General features: G+C 40.8%; 1 protein-coding gene across 2 annotated transcripts in view; it reads left to right on the top strand.

The window, feature by feature from the left end:
- The first annotated feature begins 3 nt into the window (after window positions 1-3).
- The window catches only part of ZFC3H1 (zinc finger C3H1-type containing), a 60,813-nt gene continuing 39,809 nt past the window's right edge, over window positions 4-21,007 (top strand). Inside the window, exons 1-7 of one of the 2 annotated variants that reach the window (XM_050934109.1) lie at window positions 4-751; window positions 7,999-8,418; window positions 14,164-14,228; window positions 14,514-14,709; window positions 14,956-15,182; window positions 18,137-18,260; window positions 20,026-20,117. In XM_050934109.1, the coding sequence (XP_050790066.1) occupies window positions 4-751; window positions 7,999-8,418; window positions 14,164-14,228; window positions 14,514-14,709; window positions 14,956-15,182; window positions 18,137-18,260; window positions 20,026-20,117 (1,872 nt within the window). Of the gene's footprint in view, window positions 752-7,998; window positions 8,419-14,163; window positions 14,229-14,510; window positions 14,710-14,955; window positions 15,183-18,136; window positions 18,261-20,025; window positions 20,118-21,007 lie in introns of both variants that reach the window. The other variant, XM_050934104.1, reaches the window with a different exon arrangement.

Genomic DNA, 21,007 nt, shown 5'->3' with positions numbered 1-21,007 from the left:
TCTATGACGCAACCTACCATGGCTTCCCTCCCCTCCAGGGGGGGTATTAGTTCTCGCGAGACTACAGAAGGTGGGGGGATCCTGAAGACAGACGTGGTGGGGAAGTTTTGGGGCTGGGTTACTGTGGAATCGAAAGCGCCTGGACCGCTACGAGCCGCTCCTTGCTTCTCCGGAGCGCCCATGGCGGCGGCCACAGCCCCTGCCGAGGCGGCGCCGCTGGAGCCTAGCGGTCTGTCCCCGAAGGAGGAGGGGGAGCTGGAGGACGGCGAGATCAGCGACGATGACAATAACGGCTCCGAGCCCGCCAGCGGCCTCATCAGCACCAGGCCCTACTCGAGGCGCAGGCCGCCTCCCGGCCTCCGCGGCGGTGCCTCGCTCTCCTCCTCGCGCCGCTTCCCCCGCTCGCGGCACCAACCGCCCTCGGAGCTCGGCCACCTGCACGGCCACGGTGGCTACCGGCCTAAGGAGTCGTTCCGCTCTCACCCGCCGCCGCCGCAGCCTTCGTCACGGATGCCTCCGGGCTCCCACTCCCACTCCGACTCTGGCCCCAGGCTCTCGTTCTGGGAGCGCAGCCACAACGCCCTGGATCGGTTCCGCTTCCGAGGCAGGCCTTACCGCGGCGGGGGCCGCGGGGGCAGGAGCCGGGGTGGGGGAGATCGCGGAAGCAACCCCCCCGGAAGGCCGCCGGGGGGCGGGGGAGGCCCCGGATTCAGCTGCAGCCAGGGCTGGAGGGAGCCCTCCCCTCGGAAGTGTATCCTTGTGCGGGACAGCAAGGGGGGGAAGGGGCCTCTTCCCACTGCTCGAGACGGGCCTGGCTGTCCCCCTTGTTTCCCGACAGCGATGTGTGGCTGGGACCCGGCTGTGGGGAAGGGGAATGGCTCATCACTCAGGCCTTATCTACAAGGCTTCGAACGGCATAAGACCCTGAGCACGCTCCCATCCATATCCAGGGGCTGCGTCTCAGGGTCGCATTCCCCAGGGTGCATGAAGAAGGGTTGGTGTGAAGCTGGGTCACTGATCCTGATGGGCTGTGTTAGACGCAAAGCCTGAAAGCTGATGCAAAACTCAATGGGCTAGGTTCCATGCGTTCTTGTCCTCCCCAGCCTGATAGGAGACCTGCAAAGCCCCAGGGAAGGGAGCCTTAACCTAAATACTTAGACTAATTATCTGAGCAGTAAAATTCTAAAGTTGCTAATTTTGCCTCTTGGGCAGTGATGAGTTCAGTACGTCTCCCAGTCTACTTTCAGCATTGTCAACTGTAGTGCAGACTTGTGACTTCTTCTCATCTTGGTTGTTGCTGTGCTTTGCTTTGATTCTACTTTCATTGGGAAATGTATGCATAGCGCATATATCAAGCCCAGTTTTGTCTGATATGGCCATTTGAAGCAGAGTCCTGTTCGCTCTAGAATACAAAGCCATACAAGCTGTGACTGTTGGATATAGTTGCGTGATCAGATGTTAAATAGTGTTGGTCAGACAGTCTGGACAAAGCCTTAATGGTTCTTCCTATGGCAGGTGAAATGATAAAACAAGTGAGGAAGGTTCTCTCACCTTAATTTAGTTAGGTCTTTGTCCTGGTCTACAGTGGGAAAACCACGTATCGGTGGAGAGTCAGGAATGGGTGCATTGAACTGGTGTGCTTTCAGAAACTTTTACACTCTTTATGATGAAGAAACTAATGATATTTTCTTTTTTGAAAGAAATAACAATTGAGAAGATTCTAGCCCTGCTTTACTGGATTTTAGACAGAATTTACTGGTAAACATTACACAGGAGGAGCTAATGTCACTGCTGCTTAATGAACTGAGATTTTTGAAATATCATTTATAGGCTCTAAACTAGAAATAGGATTTCAAAATGAAATGCTTAATCATTTTTTGCGCTTACCCCAACTTTTGTCACCTGCCACAGTTGATATTACAACACTCTAAAATAGTGCAGCTACCTGTACTACTGTTGGCATTAGTGGAGTGAGGACTTCTGGACACATGCCTTCAGCAGCACCCTTCACTTCCCTGCTAAGAGAATGATATGATTGTGTACACTGCAAGTGGAGAGATGCAAAAAATAGTTATGTGGATGTTGCAGCCCTGGAATAGGCTTGGGCCAGCCACCTGAGCTCAGACCCAGGCCTGAGCCTCTGCCCATGCCACAATGTCCACACAGCTATTTTTAGTATGCTAGTGTGAGTCTACCTGTCTGGGAGGTTTGCTGCAAGGTTCAGGGTAGATATACATATGTGGGCTCTTTAGCCCTCTTTGGAATTTCCAGTGGCAAGTAGCCCTTTGAGAAGTCTTTAATATGTGTGATCTCTGACAGGGAGAAGTGGTATCCCCCACTTACGGAACCAGGACTTTGCATACGTGATTCCAGCAGCCCCTCCTTTTTGAACAGCACCAGGAAATATTTCTTAATGTCTCAGGAGCCTCAGTGATGTCAGTAGTCTGGATTGTGAACTCTTATGTAGAGTATGGAGATTAATTGTTGAGTGTGGAAGAAATCCCCATCTGAGTTACAGCTAACCTTTAGAGGGGAATACATGTGGGAGTCTAAATTCCTGTTACAGATAAGTACTTCAATTTTGTCTTCAGTACTCCCATTTTTCTTTGGCTTTAACTTTTAGTTCGGTATGTAAATGTTGTAACTGATGTTCAGTCACAGTATTCTTTATCAATTCCTTATATCTTTAACCAATTCTTGGTTTAGTCCTAAGGGGAGCACAGGATCTGGTTCAAGAGGTGAATATAACCAGACCACTCAGTAATCATGACCATAATGTAGAGGGGAGGGATAGCTCCAGTGTTTTGAGCATTGGCCTGCTAAACCCAGGGTTGTGAGTTTAGTCCTTGAAGGGGCCACTTAGAGATCTGTGGCAAAATCAGTACTTAGTCCTGCTAGTGAAGGCAGGGGGCTGAACTTGACTCAATGACCTTTCAGGGTCCCTTCCAGTTCTATGAGATAGGTATATCTCCATATATTATATTAATGTAATTAAATTTAACATCCTTTTAAGGGTAAAAATGCTAAAGAAACCCACCATAGTAGCGTTTAACTTCAAAAGGGAAACTACACAAAAAGGAGGAAGCTAGCTAAACAGAAATTTAAAATGAATAGTCTCAAGGGTGAAATACCTGTAGACTAAATGGAGACTATTTATTTAAAAAACACTGTAATAGAGGCTCATACTAAATATATACCTCCAATAAAGAAAAGTAAGAGAATCTACCCCCACCCCCCAAAAAAAAGCCCCCATAGCTAAACAGCAGAGTAAAAGAGGTGATTAGAGTCAAAAAGGCATTCTTTAAAAGGTGGAAGTCAGATCCTAGTGAGGAAAATAGAAAGGAGCATGAACTCTTGTCAAGTGCAAAGGTATAATAAGGTTAGGCCAAGAAAGTTTTTGTGTCGTTAGCTAGTTGCTCTTATAATTCTAACAGCAACTTTTATTTAAGTACCTGAAGCAGGAAGCATGCCAACCCGTTACTGGGACTGCTGGCCAATCTGGTGCTAGAGGAGCACTCAAAGACAAATCTTTGTGGAGAAGCTGAATGAAGTCTTTCCATCAGTCTTGGCTGTAGAGAATGTGGGGAAGATCCCCACACCTGAGCCATTCTTTTTAGATGACAAATCTGAGGAATTGTCTCGGATTTAGGCATCAGTAGAGGAGGTTTTGGAACAAACTGATAAAGAATAAATAGTCACCAGAACTCAAATGGTATTCACCCAAGAGTGCTGAAAAAACTCAAATTTGAAATTGCACAAGTACTAACTGGAATGTAAACTATCATGTAAATCAGCCTCTATACACACAGATGACAGGAGAGTAGCTAATGTAATCCTGATTTTAAAAGGAAGGCTTCAGAGGTGATCTTGATAATTACAGGCTGGTAAGCCTAGCTATAGTAAAGAACAGAATTGTCGGGCACATAGACAAACACAATATGTTGGGGGAAGAGTCAGCACAGCTTTTGTAAAGAGAAATCATGCCTCCCCAGATCTATTAGAATTCTTAGAGGATATCAGCAAATGTGGATACAGTGTATTTGGACTTTCAGAAAGCCTTTGGCAAGGTCCCACACCAGAAGCTCTTAAGCACAATAAGCAGTCTTGGGATAAGAGGAAGGTCCTCTCATGGATCAGTAATTAGTTAAAAGAAAAGAAACAAAGGGTAGGAATAAATGGCCAGTCTTCACCATGGAGAGAGGTGAACAGTGGGGTACCCCAAAAATCTGTGCTGGAAACAGTGCTTTTGAACATATTCGTAAATGATCTGGAAAAGAAGATAAACAGTAGGGTGGCAGAGTTTGTATATGATACAAAATTACTCAAGATGTTTAAGTCCAAAGCAGAGCAACAGAGGGATCTTACTAAAGTGGGTTACTGGGCAACAAAATGTCAAATAAAATTCAGTGTTGATAAGTGCAAATTAGGCACATTGAAAAAAATAATCCCAACTGTACATACAAAATGATGGGGTCTAAATTAACTGTTACCACTCAAAGAGATGTTGGAGTCACTGTGGATAGTTCTCTGAAAACATCCACTCAATTTACAGCAGTAATTAAAGCTAACAATATTAGGAACTGCTAGGAAAGGGATAGAAAATATAATGCCACTTTATAAATCCATGCTACACCCACACCTCAAATACTGTGTGCAGTTCTGTCACCCCGTCTCACCAAAGATATGTTAAATTGGAACTGATTCAGAGAAGGGCAACAAAAATGATTAGGAGTATGGAACAACTACCAAACGAGAGATTAAAAAGACTGGGACTATTCATTTTAGAAAAGAGACTACTTAAGGGGGAATGTGATAACAGCTAAAAAATCATGAATGGTCTAGAGAAGTGTTATTTACCCCTTCACATAAGACACGGACTTGGGGGTTACCCAATGAAATGAACAGGCAGCAGGTCTAAAACAAATAGAGTACTTAACTTAGCACACTGTCAACCTGTGGAACTCACTGCCATGTGATGATATGAAGGCCAAAAGTATAACTGGGTTAAAAACTCAGATAAGTTCATGGAGGATAGGCCCATTAGTGGGTATTAGCCAGGGTGGTCAGGGTCAGAATCCCATGTTCTCGGTGTCCCTAAATCTCCAACTGCTAAAAGCTGGGAGTGGATGATGGAGTATATCAGTCAAGATTGCCCTGTTTTGTTGATTCCTTCTGAAGCATCTGGTTCTGGTCACTGACAGAAGACAGGATATTGGACTAGATGGACCATTGGTCCTACCCAGTATGATTGATCTAATATTTTGTACATTTTTTTTTTTCTGGCTGAAATTTCAAATCTGTAGGTTAAGTGGGGAGATAAGTTTCAAACTCTTTCTGTTGTTTGTTTTTCATCAGTCTTTAGTTTCTGAGTTGAGGGTTTCTTTAACCTGCCTGGCTCTTCTGCTCTGAATGAAGGTTTTGCAGAATGTTTTGAAGGATAACAGCTGTAGCCTGTTTGGTTTTTTTTTAATCTCCACATATTTGTATCTGTGTTGCCCGTCCTTAACCTAGTCCTAGATGATATTTGTGTAAATGTTTTAAATTGTTTCACCACTTCCACTCTTGAGACACATTAGGGCATTTCCCCTACCATTTTTTACCTATTCTTCAAAAAAACAAAACAAAAATAACATGCTCTCTAATCCTCTTAGTGTTACTCATCTTTAGGCCATCCCACAGGAGAGAAGAGCAATAGATACAGAATAGTATATTAAGCAGACTTAAAAAAAAAAAAATTAGGATTGTCTGCTAATGCCCCCCCAATTACCAGTGTAAGGGGCATTTTTACTTTTTACCTTTGCAATGTTTATCACTTTGCAGATATCCCACTTATGTTGGTTTGGGATTATCCATTACAGAATTCTGAAGTAGTTTTGATTTCTTATTAATATATATTTACAGGGCTTCTACAAATCATAATAGGCACTTTTGTATATACTATCTTGGTTTTTTGGTTTTGTTTTGTACGTTGTTCATCCTTGTTGATCATTATGCTGAGGCTCGACATGTTATGGCAATAGTAAATGTTTTGCTAGAATAATCTAAGCAGTTTTTGGAGGATGTTTTTCAAAGATATTCAAACATCTCTCAGAGATGAACATACTGATATGTTCAGGTCACTCGTGCCCCCGTGGTCATGAGGGTGGCTTTGCTTTGAAATGCTGTGCAGATAATTATGGTTCTGTATCTGAATACACAGCATGTTTAAATTCACAGATTACAGAAATTTCATTGTGCTTTAATTTTAGCTCTGTTGTTAGTACACATCAGCCTTAGTGGAAAAGTATCTTAAATTATCATAATGTTCACCCGTTGCACAAGGCGCAAGGATAACTTATTATCAAGTTAAAATAGTTTTTTTTGTTGTATAAATATAACTTTTGGAGAATTGAAGTGTTTAGTCTAATTAATGTGGAGTCCAGCAGAAGAGTTATTAAATAGCTATGTTAGCATTCTAAAGTTTAGACTAGGGTAAAAGAAGTTCTAATATAGACGTTTTAGTAAACTCAAAATGCCAGAGGGTCTTCTGCTGTTTTTGGTTCACACTTAACTATGCCAAACAGGTTGGTTTAAATTTAGAAGAACTCGTGTTTATTTGGATAAGAAACAATGATAGGCACTTAGTTTGGCTATAACCTGTCCAAAGAGATGTAATCTCTGGGTCCTGGTTTCACGTAAACAATAAAGCACAAGGAATATCTTGAGTGCCTTCAGCAGTCTGTAAATGCACTAATCGCGTGTAATACACGTTGGTGTAACAGAGTGTATTAGAAGGCTATTTAGATTATTAGTAGCCGTAATAATATAATCTGGTTCTCTATATCGGATTTCAAATGGCTTTTCAAAGAAGGCAAGTACTTTGATTTCTTAATAAATATATTTACATGACTTCTTGAAAACATAATAGGCACTTTTAGTATATACAATCTTAATGTTAATAATCATTGCTGTAAAAATCTTCCATGTGTCACTATGGCAGGAAATACAGTCTTTAATAAGATAAGATAATTCTGCATTCTCCTTGTGGAATTGTGTATGTGGACTCAAGGCCTGATCCATGAAAGCAGGAGTCTTTCCGTTATCTGCTCTGGGCTGTGGGTCAGGCCCCTGTTGCCAAGCCAGAACCCTAAAGAAAAGCGGTGTCCATTGGGAATGCATGCACAACCCCTTGTGAACCAAAAGGTTTGGTCCTGAGCAGTGGCTCCAAAGCACTCTAGTGTATTCCTGACTGTTCTAATGATAGGTCCTGTAGTCCTTGGCTCCTTGGGTACTTTTCTTAGTTGGTGGTGGTAATTATCCGTAGCTTTAGCTCAGATGTTGGGACATGGTTGCTACAGATTTTAACTGTGCTGTGGCTTGGTCTCAGCATTTTATGGATGGTTAAACTGTGTCAGAAGGAAGTTAAGTAACTTATTCAAGACCACATAGAGAGAGTCAGTGGCTGAGTCATACTTCTGTCAGAGAAGTCTGAAGCTCACTAATTGCTTTGAGCAAGTCTAACCACCAGGTGAGCTCCTCCCTATCAGCCTCCACCATTGCAGTTCCAGTGAGTTGGAAGTTGTCCGTGGAGAGGAAGAAGACTTGCTGAGCAATTCCTTGAGCTGTAAGAGTAAACAGAAGTCTTAAAAAATGAAACTCAAAAGGTGGGATTTTTCTACATTTGAGAACAGTTGTAAAGTATCCTATAAAAGAAATGTGAATTAATGAAATTGAGCAGGAAGATGCTACTTGACAGTGCGTAAGTGTGATCAGTATGTAAACTTTATATTCCGTTCTTAAGACTAATGTATAAAATATGCATATTGTTATGTGTTTGACAAATTAAGTTCTGTTTCTGAAAATGGGGAGGAGAGTTCAATATGAAGTTACAATACAAAATTACTCTAGTGGGAGAATACATTTTAATTTGTTATATATTGTTGCTTAATCATCATTGATTGTATCTTCATATTAAGGGCAGAAATGGATTCAGTTTAGTTTTCTTAATAAATAATTCAGCCAAAACTTTTGGAAGATCCCCATCTAGAAAACAGAACTACTCATCTAAAAATGAAAACTGTGTGGAAGAAAGCTTTGAGGATCTTCTTCTGAAATACAAGCAGATTCAGCTTGAGCTTGAATGTATTAATAAAGATGAAAAACTGGCTCTGAATAACAGAGAAGAAACTGTGCACCAAGATGATGCTAAAACAGCAAACGCTGAGGACCAAATAGCTGTAGAAAATGTCAGTATTACAAAAGAAGCTATAAAAGAAGTGTCTCCTGAGGAGAAAAATCAGGTTATAGCCTTTCAGGCATTTGAACTGAAACCTCTCAGGCAAAAACTGTCTACACCAGCTGAGAGGAACAGATTGAAAAAAACTAAAGATGGAACAAAACAGCTGTCACAAAAATCTGAACTCTCAGAATCCAGTCAAGGTAACTATCGAACATTCCTGTCTGCATTAACCTGTTACAGCAAGCATCTTTGTGATTCTGCTAGATATTTGGGAAAGTTGTGCCTCTTTGAAACTTGATATTGTTAAAAGGAAAGTGGTTTTACATCAAGTAACTTATTTTAATTTTGGAACTTGTCTTGAAGTATAACATCTTCAGTATTTAATTAAAAGATTGATCCAAAATATAAAATAAATTATAACTATTTTCACAACATTTTCTAACTTGAATGTAAATAACTTGTTTGTAGAGAGAGTAGGGCAGGAGAACAACATTAGAATATTTCCCTTCTTTTTATATTTAGGTTTTCAACACTATGTTGGTGCTTGAGACTCAGAAAGTGAAATTGATGAATCACTAGTTGTCTAATCAGCCCTTTTCCCCTATCCACATTAACTAACTATAGAAAGGAAACAAATAGCACATATTACAATAAATTGTTATTAAAATCCAAATAATTTCAGTTTTAATAGCCTAAAGAAACCCTTTTTAAAAAAATATAGTTTTATTACTATGGTAATATCACCTGAAGGCCAAACATGGATGTCATATTTGGTGGCTCCTGACTGTGGCATCCTAAATAAAAGGCTCTGAGTGATTAAATTATGCTATTTAGTGCTGGTCTTTTTAACTGAAAAATGGTAATTTAATTTTGACACGCCCAAAATTGATTACTGTTATAACGTGATATCTTTATTTAAAAAAACAAAAAACCCACTTGAAAACGAGAGCTGTGGCAGCCTTAAATTTCACTGGGAGCATTGCTGTTAACAGTGTAAAAGAATAGGTGGAATAACTAGCGCTAGGAGCCAATTTACTGCTTTTGAAATGTAGTTCGTTTTCTTGAGGGGTTTTTTTTTTTTAATGCTGAATTGACAGCCTGAGGCATCATGCTCATAATTGGAATCTTGGGCTTTCATTTAATCATCTCCTATATTTTCCCTCTCTTTTCCTTACTGGCTTCCTTCTTGTGAGACTAGAATGTGCAGTGGCAAAAGTGTCTCTGTTAAAGCTAACAAATTTATTTGAGCATAAGCTTTTGTAGGCTACAGCCCACTTCATCGGATGCATAGACTGGAACATACAGCAAGAAGATATCTATGCATTCAATATGTTCCAGTCTGTGCATCCGATGAAGTGGGCTGTAGCACACACAAGCTTAAACTCAAATAAATTTTGTTAGTCTCTAAAGTGTCACAAGTACTCCTGTTCTGTTTGTGGATACAGACTAACATGGCTGCTACTCTGAAATCTCTTAAAGCTGAAAGGGGAGGATTGAAATTTAGTGACAATCATGTATATTCTAGGGTGAGAGTTTTCATCTCTTAAATGTTTCTTGTAGTGTAATAAATGTTACTTGTTCCTGCTCAGAAGAGCTTAAGTTGTAATATAAAACAAAACACACAGTAAGAGTTCAGGTAAGGAAAAGAAGTGGGGAAATCATTAGGGGAAAGAGGTAGGGAAGATTTGTATAAGAAGTGGGTTTGAAAGAGGGCCAGATAGAAGCATGATGAACAGAAGCGGGAGGATGTTCTAAACTGTAGACACAGCACAGAAGAAAGCATGAATCTGAGAAGATACATTTCTCATGCTCTGATGCTTTGTAAGACAAAGGCATTTAGGGTTAAGATGATTAGCTTGAGCATGATAACAACAGGAGATAAGAAGCCAGTAAAGGAAGGGAATGAGAGAATAAGTGGTTAAGGAAAATGGTATTACCTGTAGTACTTTAGATAATCTGGACAGGGGAAGGTGAAAGGTTCTGAAGCCCAAAAGATTATTATAGTAATCAAGGTAAAATGATAAAGGCGTGGATGTGACTTTAATACCAGGCTTAGAGGAGCAGTCGTATCTTCGTGATAGAGCAAGAACCAGTATAATATAGGACGAGTGAATATGTAGAGAAAGGAATAAAACTGACACACCTGTGAGTCTGGGGAATAAAAAGAAGCTATTTAAAAACAAACACCAACCCCAGCCCCCAAATTCGTAAAAATAAGAACTTAAACACAAGATGAATTAACTCTGTATTGCAGGACATAGGAGATCCCTTCCAGCCCTGCTTTTGTGGTAACAGACAACTCCATACATCATTAGTTCATAAACGTACCAAGCTCCAGCTTAAAACTAAGTAGGTTGCTTGTCCCCACTATTCCTATTGTAAGGTTGTTCCAGAATCTCTCTCTTCTGATGGTTAGAAGTGTTCTAACTTCCAGCTTAAATTTATTCCTGGAGAGTTTATACTCATTTGTTCTTGTGCCAACTTGTCCTTGAGCTTAAATAGCTCTTCTTCCTACCTCATGTTTACCCCTCTGGTGTATTTATGGAGAACAGTCATATCCCCTCTCAGCCTTTTTTTGCTATTGGACGTGCTAGTGGTAAAATGAATGCTGTAATTCTTGGATGCACAATTTTATTTTTAATCCGTGTCTAGTACCTAACATGGTAGAAGCTAACCCCATTACATAAAAAAAATTAAAAGCAGACAGTTTACATAAGCCACTGTTAAATTATACTTGCATGACCAGTACCACAAGTATCTCCAGTATGCCTTTGAAGGTCAAATGATAATACACAATCCAAATTAATAATCACAATGCATAGTAATTAACCAGAAACAAAACAGAATAAATGGGCTTTGCACCACGCCCTGAGACTTACCAGAACTTGGATTCTAGTGGACACTCAAAGGAACACATTGTAAAAGCAAAGCATTCAGCTAAGAGCCCTGTCACTAATCTTAGTTTTATCCTGGGATCTGATAGCAAGAGCAAGTGATTTCAACAACTGTAAATTGATCTCAAGTGAGGTAGTTATTTCGAAGATAAATGAGTGTATACTATTCAGGGCTGCATGCAGTGCATAGGGAATTATAAGAAAACGTCCTGTATCACAGGATATTTATATCAAATGCTAATCCAAGGCCCTTATGGGTGCATTATAGCTGAAGAGCTATTTTAGAGCTTGTCTGCACTTAAAACACCACTGGAGCACAGCTGCAGCCTTCGGTGTAGACAATACCTATGCCGATGGGAGGGCTTCTGTCAGTGTAGGTAATCTGTATCACCAAGAGCTAGTAACTAGGTTGACTGGAGAATTCTCTATCAACATGAGAGGGTTGGGTTAGTTTAACTGCATTGTAGATTTTTCATACTCTGAATAATGTAGTTATACCGACCTAATTTCCTTGTGTAAATCAGGCCTTAATTCTAAAACAAAGTTTTAATGCTAATTTTAACTGTCCTCCTTTTACTCAGGTGGAGGCTCTATATCTTCCTCTCTGTGGAATACCCCAAGGTGCTGTTTGTAGCCCTGTTCTGTTCACCATATATTTTTACCATATGACTGTTGGCTGTGTGATATGCGTTAATCTTGGTCCATCTCTGGGGAAAAGGTCTACACTACAGCGGGGATCAATGCTCTGAGATCAATCCACCAGCAGTCGATCTAGTGGGTCTAGTAAAGATTTGCCAAATCGACTGCAGATCTCTGTCCGGTTGACCCCTGTATTCTACCCCCGACAAGAAGAGTAAGGTAAGTTGAGGGGAGATTTTCTCCCGTCGACCCCGCCGCAGTGTAGACCCTGCGGTAACTCGACCTAAGGTACATCGTCTCCAGCTATGTTATTCACATAGCTGGAGTGGCGTAGCGTAGGTTGACTTACCGTGGTAGTGTAGACATAGCCTTAGGGAGCATGTGTTCCACGTTGTAGAAACTCCTATCACCACAACTAGCAGTAGTTGCACCTTTTCTCACCTTGAATCCATGGATTGAAGGGGCATGGAGAGAGACTCTAAAGTTCAGTGTCGAGGCATGTGGTATTAGGAAAAATACTTGTACATGTTCTGTGGCTAACTAGACAGTAGTTTGGAAGTGAAAAGGATGGAAGTGCTATTAATAAATCCAATAAACTTCTCAATTTGCATCAGCTTTATTTTAGTGGTGTCTACTGTTGCCTTTATGCTTCAAGGCTCATTAGCTTTTTAATGTAAAACTTTATAACTCAGCTATGCTGTTAGCTTTCTTTGAATACCAGACTTCACTCAGTGTAAAGTTTTAACCCAAGAATCAGTACTGCAATCCTTCTGTGCTCTCACCCCCCACAAGAGAAGCTTGTTCAGTTGATTTTTTTTAAATCTTTAAAGTGGTTTCAGATGCTTTTACAATGTCTTCCATGTGCTTTTATTTAACACTTTTTATGATCTGTTGGTCTGGCTTGTGTAACCAGCTTTTGAAATATTTAAGAAGAAAATGAAGGTAAAGCATTGCTGGCGTCATCCCATTTCCCCTTGTTCTCATATGTGTGGGTTTTTTGTTTTGTTTTTTTTTTTCTTTTGAAGCACATGGCAAGCAGGGAGATCTCCAGGGTGAGCTATATACCATTTGTATCTTTTAAAATTTCTGTTTTATGTTTTGAGATTGCATTTGCCTTGTATCTACTTTTCTTAATATTTAGGAAGAGTCTTCTGCTAGAACTTTGGGAGCAGGGAGAAAAGTGGGTGGTCAGTTTCTCTTTTCTTAGTTTGGCATGTGGGCTGGGACACACTCTAAGAGGGTTTTTTATATGGAGAGAAAGCATCTTGGACAGGGGTTCTCAAACTGGGGCTCGGGACCCCTCAGGGTTTGCAAGGTCATTATGGGGAGAGGGGTCGTGAACTGTCAACCTCCACCCCAAACCCCACTTGCCACCAGCATTTATAATGGTGTTAAATTAAACACACTTTTAAATATATTTATTTGGAGGGGAGGGTCACACTCAGAGGCTTGTGATGTGAAAGTGGTTGCCAGTAAAAAAGTTTGAGACCCACTGATCTTGGAGAATGATCCATCCACTGTTGTTTTTTTTCCCCTCCCATTTGATTGCAGTGTGACTGGTGGGCAGTCAAGCATATCTGCAGGGTAGAGTTCAGCTGGTGAGTTTTACTACATAGCAGGCCAGTGATAACCCTAAAACTAGTTTCGTTGGAGGTGGAGAAGGTGCACCAGCTTTGAGTTTTCAACTTAATCCTGCAAGGTTCTGAGCAGCTACTGGGATGTACTGAGCTTCTTAAATTCCAGTGGAGCTGAAAGTGCTCAGTGCTGTACTGAGCTGGTGGGCAGGTCTACGCTACTGCAGGGATTGACGCTCTGAGATTGATCCACAGGCAGTCAATTTAGCAGGTCTAGTAAAGACTTGCCAAATCGACTGCAGATCCTCTCCAGTTGACCCCTGTATTCTACAATCGATGAGAAGAGTCAGGTAAGATGATGGGAGACTTTCTCCCATTGACCCCCACAGTGTAGAACCTGCGGTAACTTGACCTAAGGTACGTCGACTCTAGCTACATTATTCACGTAGCTGGAGTTGCATAGCATAGGTCGACTTACTGCGGTAGTGTAGACATAGCCTGTCTTTTGGCAAACACCGCTTTCATCCTCTTTATGGGATAAACAGAGGGAAGACTGTTCCATAGAAGCAGAAAGAAAAACATAGGGGAAAAATACCTTAGATGGAAAACTATTAAAAGAGTGAAGAGCCAGTCTGTACTGTCAGGATGTTACTTCTTAAAGCAAGATCAAAGTACACATCTGCAGCAATTTTATTTTCAATATACTATTCTAATGTATTAACACCTCAATGATATTAATAAACTATCGGGGGTTCAGTTCTGCACATTGTTTTAGTGTAGTTCTGTTAAGTGAACTGAAGGTTTGTCATGTTTATAAATGGGCTATTTTGTTTTAAAGGAGTAGAAGACAAAGAACAAACATTAGTACGAAAGCTTAGCACTTCAGATGCTACGTCTGAAAAGGTAAGAGTGTTCTGGCTGAAATCATCTTATATTTTGTGGCATGATCTTCTGGTTCTTTTTTTCTCTGTTGTAAAGTCAAGCCACACTTTAGGAATAGGTAGCATAAATCCTCAAAGACCATGATGAAATCTGGAGTGGGATTTTAAGCTTGCCTCTGTAGAAATCTAATTGCGCATTCAAGTCTTTTTGTGTGAAAAATGACTTTTGTGAACTTAACTAATGACAAGTTGAATGACTTTTCAATTGTGCTCTCCCCTCTTTTTCTCCCTCCCATCCTCAAAGAAGCTACTGGATGAGGAGGAAGAGATGTCTGAATTGCAGCTTAGACTTCTTGCACTTCAGTCTGCCAGTAAGAAATGGCAGCAGAAAGAACAGCAGGTGATGAAGGAAAGCAAGGAAAAACTAACAAAGACTAAAACTGTTCAGCAAAAAGTCAAAGCCAGTACAAAACCACATTCAACCAAAAAAACCAGCACTACAGGTAATATGCTTATCATCATTAAAATGATTAGCAGTAGTCATCCATCTGAAATCTAAAATGTAATCTGCTATGTAAGGCTCATACTAATACCAAATCTTCACCACCACGTTGCATTCACTAATACCTTTCATTCTCAAAACTTTTAGGGTTTCTGCAAAATGTAACCTTTGGGGACTTGTGTTGGATATGTATGGAGGTTTTTAAAGAAATGAGGTGCAATTTACCTGTATATATTTTTATTTAAAGCTAAGCAAGCTTTGAGGAAACAGCAAACAAAGGCATGGAAAAAAATGCAGCAGCAAAAGGAACAAGAAAGACGTCAAAAAGAAGAGGAGCAGAGGAAACAGGAGGAGGAGGAGGAGAGAAGAAAAAGAGAAGAGGAAATCCGAAAAATCCGGGACCTTTCAAATCAAGAAGAGCAGTACAACCGGTTCATGAAGCTTGTTGGGGGAAAGAGGAGATCAAGAAGCAAGGTAGTGATTTGTATTCAGGTGTTATATTTGAGATTTTTGATTGATGCATACTTTCTTTTTCAAACTCTCGGAGAAACAGAATAGTTCAGTGGTTACAACATAGAATTTGGAGCCAGAAGTTTGTGTTTTAATCCCAGATCTGATTGTTTTTGGTCATGTCTTAATCTCTCTACATAGATTTATCCACTTGAAAATTAGTAATCCGTAATTGTTCTCATGAGAGTGCTGTGAGCATAAAATGCATGAAAGATGTTAAACACTCTCTGTAAAGAAGTATAAACCAATTAGTAGTCAGTCCTGTTCTAGGAGGTGTAAAGCCAGATTACTGCTTTTTACTAGGTTTTGCAGTGATTCTGGAAATTAAGTTCAGTGGAGTAGCACTCTCCAAAAGTGCTGATGTTAAGACAAATCATGTTATACTGCAGAAGAGAACCAACAATATATACTGCCTATCAAGAAACAAAGTCTATTCACTGGCATAAAGTGCCATTAATTTAGAGTTAGGATTGCTTAGTTTTGCTTTTCTAGAATGTGGAGTATCACTGAACTTAAATTTGAAAATCAGGAAATAGTTATTTTTTGCACCCAACCTTAATTCTGTCCTCCTGGAGCTGGCAATAGGCACTGGCACCAAATCAAACTTGACCCTGTCACTAACAGAATTTGTATGGCCGTGTCCCCAAACCAATTCTTTAGCCTCATTCCTTTCATTTAGGTGTAGCTGCACTGCCCCAAGTAATAGTTGCAGCAAGCTGCCAGTTTTCTCTCTATTAGAAGAGGTGCAGCTGCAACTAGAGGAATGAGGGATCCCTGTGTTTTGGGCTTGTTATATAGAAGGTCCCATTAGTCGCAATGGCCAGTCCCGGTTTTATAATGTAACAATGTTTGAACGAGTTCTGGAAAGAACTTTAGAGTTTGAGGGCTGCTAGAATAGCTACTGTTGTCCGACAGTCCACTAAGTCTCTCAAGAATATAGAGGCATAGTAGTATTTCATCCCATTTTAACACACTTTTGCATATTCTTAGTGCTCACCAGCACTCCTATCTCCATTGGCATTCACACATCATGCATGCTCTGTGCCTTCTGTCCTACACTGTTGCTCTGGGAGTTCTAGCACTGAGGCATGCCAACAGGCTGCACTAGGTGGCTCATTTTGGAGTAACCAAAGGTGATGTCCCACAGGGAATCCTTAAGACAGGGATAAACAGCTATCAACATCTGTCAAGTCTTTGGGGGCTTGCCTGGAATAGGCAAAGTGGTCAAGAATAGTAAGTCAGGCTTAGATAGTTAGTGTTTGGCTAAGCCCATTCTATCCTCAGCCTTTATCCTAGTCAAGATAAGGCTTGGGAGTTCCCCCTATGCTGTCCTTGTTCATTTCTCCCATGCTGTCCTCTATGTGCTCAGGAAGGGTATAGTTATATGATCTTTAGCTGGGACAGGTTAACATATTGCTCATGGGGGCAGAGATAAGATTTGGAGGGAGGGGGATGGGAAACGACCTTAACTCTGCATTTCCTTGTTTTCAGAAATTCAAGTTTAGCTCTTCCTTCCATGTTCTGTGAGACAAGGCAGTGCTAGACAACTTTAGTTAATAAAGGTTTTGGCACTGAATTTCCCTTGTTTGAGGAAATGATGGTAAAGAGGGGGCATGACTGAGGGGCACCTCTGATGGGAGCCATGGATGGACTTCCTAAATACATCGCACTGCTGCTCAGCTACTTGCTTTGCTTTCCTTCTTGCTCCTTCATGCCATTCGTAGGGCTATATCTGAGGAACCTCTTGAGCAAATGATTCCAAATTGGTGCCACAAAGTACCCCATGTTGTGGTATACCACTGTTCATGACAACCTCCTTTATGTACGTGGATTTTAGGGTACTTTGAAAAGTGGGCTTTTAAACACAAGAGCTCTGTTTGAGCAGACCTATGACCAGACCAGTCACTTCTGTTCCTCCTTAATGCTGCTAGCACTTGAAGCAGAACATCCAAAAACAAGCCCTTGGGCACAAGCAGAAAGTAGTCTGAAATTTATCTCTGAAGTCTACCAAAAGCAGCACTTGAACTCAGTTTTTGTGGGGAGAAAAAGGGGGGAGTGTGCTCAGGTTCAAGATAGTTCCTGTAAGCAAGCAAGTGATTGATGTAGGCTGAGCTCCTCTGCATAGTTGGTCAAATGAGGCATCAGGTGTACCAGTCTCGTGCATATGCAAATCACTTTCTCTCATGTGCCTGTCACAGTTCTTTTTTTTGTGAGAGTTCTGTCTCTGGAACCCTTTGGCTGAATGACCCAGAATTTACACAACTAACTCTCTGGCTCTGTGGCTTAGCAATTTTCAAGACAAATTCAGTATGCACGTGGATTTTTTTAGAAGGTTGAAAGCTTTGTTCAACCTTTTACACTAAAGTTGCTGAGTGCTCTTCCATAATAACTATGTATTAAGTTTTCTTAGTCATTACTTGGCTATTTTGAAAAAAGAGATTTGCTTTTCAGCAGAAACTTTAGTAATTACTGTGATGTATTGGCAGGAGCAATAGAGTTCTGAAATAGGAATTAATTATAACACCATTTCTTTCAGAAATGCTTTATTCAGGCTTGCCCAAACTTTTAACGCTGGCTAATTGTCAGGAGCTTGATTGTCTGTTATAAGTTTATTTTGGGTTTGATAATTGGATGTGTTTGCTTGTGTAATCTCTTGTAGAAACTGCTGTTATATTCAGAGAAAACAGCATTCCAAACCTCTAGCTAACCTCAATCTCTTCTCTACATAGAGAAGAAATTTGTAGTTTGACTTCTTAAGCCACAGTTGACCCCCATTTTTGCCGCCTCCTTTCTTTGCTGGGTAGAACTTAATTGAAAAAATGAGTGAGGGGACAGATGGTGGCAATGTTAAAACAACTTTTAAAAAATGCAAATGCTGTAAGACATGCTAAATTAAAGCACTTTTTTTGTATGCTTAGTCTTCAGATACAGACTTGAGACGGTCTTTAGATAAGCAATCTACTGAGAGCGGAGGAGGGATTTATCAATATGACAACTATGATGAAGTTGCCATGGATACAGACAGTGAAACTAACTCACCAGGTAAGATTAACTTTCAATTTCTGAAATGGTTGAAAAGTATAATGATGAAAAATGGTTGGAGTATTACTTCAGTGATAAGAAATATGAAACGGACAATCTCCATCCTCTCAGAAGGGCAGTGTTCGTTTTGTGGACTGAAGTTGAATGGGTAATAATCGAGGCTAAGGTTTTTTGTCACAGATATTTTTAGTAAAAGTCACGGACAGGTCACAGGCAATAATGAGAAATTAATGGAAATCCATGACCTGTTCCTGACTTTTACTAAAAATCTCCATAACAAAATGGGGAGCCTGGGCATCTGCTGGTGGGCTGGGAGCTCCAGGAGCCTCCATCACCTGTGAGGGCTTGGAACTCCAGGGTCCCCCTCCTCTGGTGGCTCAGAGCTGCAGAGATTGTGTCCTCCTCCCCGCCCACCCCCACCCCGAGCAGCCAAGATTTTCCCCACCACCACCTGGGGCAGTCAGGAGCTGTGTGTGTGTGTGTGTGTGTCTGCCTGCGTGCTGGGGGAGGCGGGCTCCTGCCTGGGGCATCTGGGGTACCCCACAGCTCCCTGCCTCCACGGGTGGCAGGCAACCCTGCAGTTTCCAGCCGTGGCTGGCTGAAGTCGTTGAGGTCTTTTGGAAGTCATAGATTCCCTGACTAAATCACAGCCTTTGTAATAATGTCCTGCGTGTGTGAGAACAATGTCTTTTAAGAGGAACTAATTCTGTCCTGTTTTAAAGCTGATTCTTTTGTATTCCGTAAGGATCCTCTAAAGTGCTTCAGGCTTACACTTAGCCAAATATGACTAGAAACATCAAACTTGTTTATAAATTCATATGGAATCATGTAGAAATGGGGCTCCCCAAAGCATGATGTGAAAAAGACTGTTGACTGTTTCTAGAAGCCCACCCTACACCTAATTTTCTCACAAATTAAATGAAACTATGTTTCAGAAAATATAGTCAAATTTAGAAACGTTACCAATATTTCAATAACCTTTAGTCTTTCCTAGCTGTGTTTATTCCTTTTATTCCATTGTTCTTCATCTTCTGATTTTATTTTCTTATTTTCCATTTTTTTTTTTTTTTTTTTTCCTTCTCAGCAGACTTCCTTGCCCTCTGGCCTCTGTTCCCAAACTTTCTCACTAGCTGCCTCTTAATTTTTTTGCTGCCTGGTTTTCAAAAGGACCATACAAGATACTGTTTCCAGGCATGCAAATTATGTGACTCCTTCCTATGGAAGGGTGAGGCCTCTGAGGCTCTGGCTCTACATGTCCCAGTATTCAATATTCCTTGAGTTTCTTCCCTATCTGGTGCTGAAGCCTTCATGCGTGTTGCATCTCCTTACTGCTGGCTGCAAGATCAGTTGGAATCTCTGTCCTGGGGCATGTAGTTTCAGAAAGCATGCATTTGTGAGTTAAATCAAACTGAACTGCAAAGATGGGTTTCACTTAGAGTAATGTTGTCTTTGAATATCTGAATACATATTATAAAGTTAATACCCTGTTCCTACTTTTTTTTTTTTTTTTAAATTAAGTAGTTCTGTGTGTCTCGTTGTTTGAGTATATACTCCTCTTTTGATCTGGTCTCACCTACCAAAGTTGAGAGGTAAATTAGCATCTTGCCTGTTTCCTCACTTTGCTTTATGGCCATGATTTCAAATGCGATTCAGTATTCTTAGTGGGTTAATTAAAGCATAACATGACTTTGTCATGTTTGGTAACTAGCAACAATAACTTACCATTCTTATTTCTTACATTTAAATGTGTCTCTCTTCATTGCAGCTTCTTCTCCAGTGCAGCCTCCTTTCTTTGAGTGTCCGGTGGAATATTTTCCTCCTCCAGCACCACCAGTTTCCTTGCCTCTGCCACCCCAGGTTACAATAAATAATTTTAATTCATTTATTTGTCTTTTTTTAAATTTTTCAGTTTTAGTTCTGTGCCTTTAAAGAAACACTGTCTTGGACCCTACATTTTATGTTGCATTAAAATATGTTAGAATTTCCTAAGAAGTTTGCATCAAGTAGTTCTTCCCAGGCCCTTCTGTGGTACCATTGTGCCTCTGTATCTTTAGGCTGATCTATTGTTCCCCCTCTTGTGTTGGGGTGACTATACAGAAGACCTTCCTTTCCAGACATCAACAAAACCAGGCCATTCTTTCAGTCTTTTTTGGGCTCAGCTGTCTTTCCACCACCTTTGCTGCTGGAGTTCTAATCAGTTTCTTCTCCTCTTGCATCACCACTTCCAGGTGTGTAGCTGAAGGGTAGGGCAACCCAATCCCCACTTCCCTCTTGGGCTCTGGTCCCCCAGCCCTATATACAAAATGTCTATCCTCTCTAGCCTCAATACCCCCCACCTAGGGACTAACACCTATTTTGGCTGTGTTGTAGGCCCCTTATCCACCCAGTACCAGTCTCAATTAGACTCTGGTTGCCTTCTCACCTAGGAATTTGCCAGCAGCCTGCTATTCTCCATCTCCCTCTTCCCACTGAACACCTTGGAGCTTTCATATCATTCTTTGTGCCTAGTTGGTGTTCCTTCTTGGGATTAAAAACTCTGAATTCCTGACCTTCAAGGGCATTATAATAAAGATTAAGGGACAAACCCTAAAAAGGCCACTGTTTTAGCACTTATTCTTGTCATTACCTACCTCCTTTTTTGTAAATAAGAGTGATTTAACTCCAGCCTTTGATGTCGTCACTGTCTAAATCACTGCTATTTGAATTGTAATATCAAACCATGACTTAATCAGTTTAGTTCATGTCCT

Source organism: Gopherus flavomarginatus, chromosome 1, assembly GCF_025201925.1.
Source record: "Gopherus flavomarginatus isolate rGopFla2 chromosome 1, rGopFla2.mat.asm, whole genome shotgun sequence".
Lineage (NCBI taxonomy): Eukaryota > Metazoa > Chordata > Testudines > Testudinidae > Gopherus > Gopherus flavomarginatus.
This window is presented reverse-complemented; position numbering and strand designations above follow the sequence as displayed.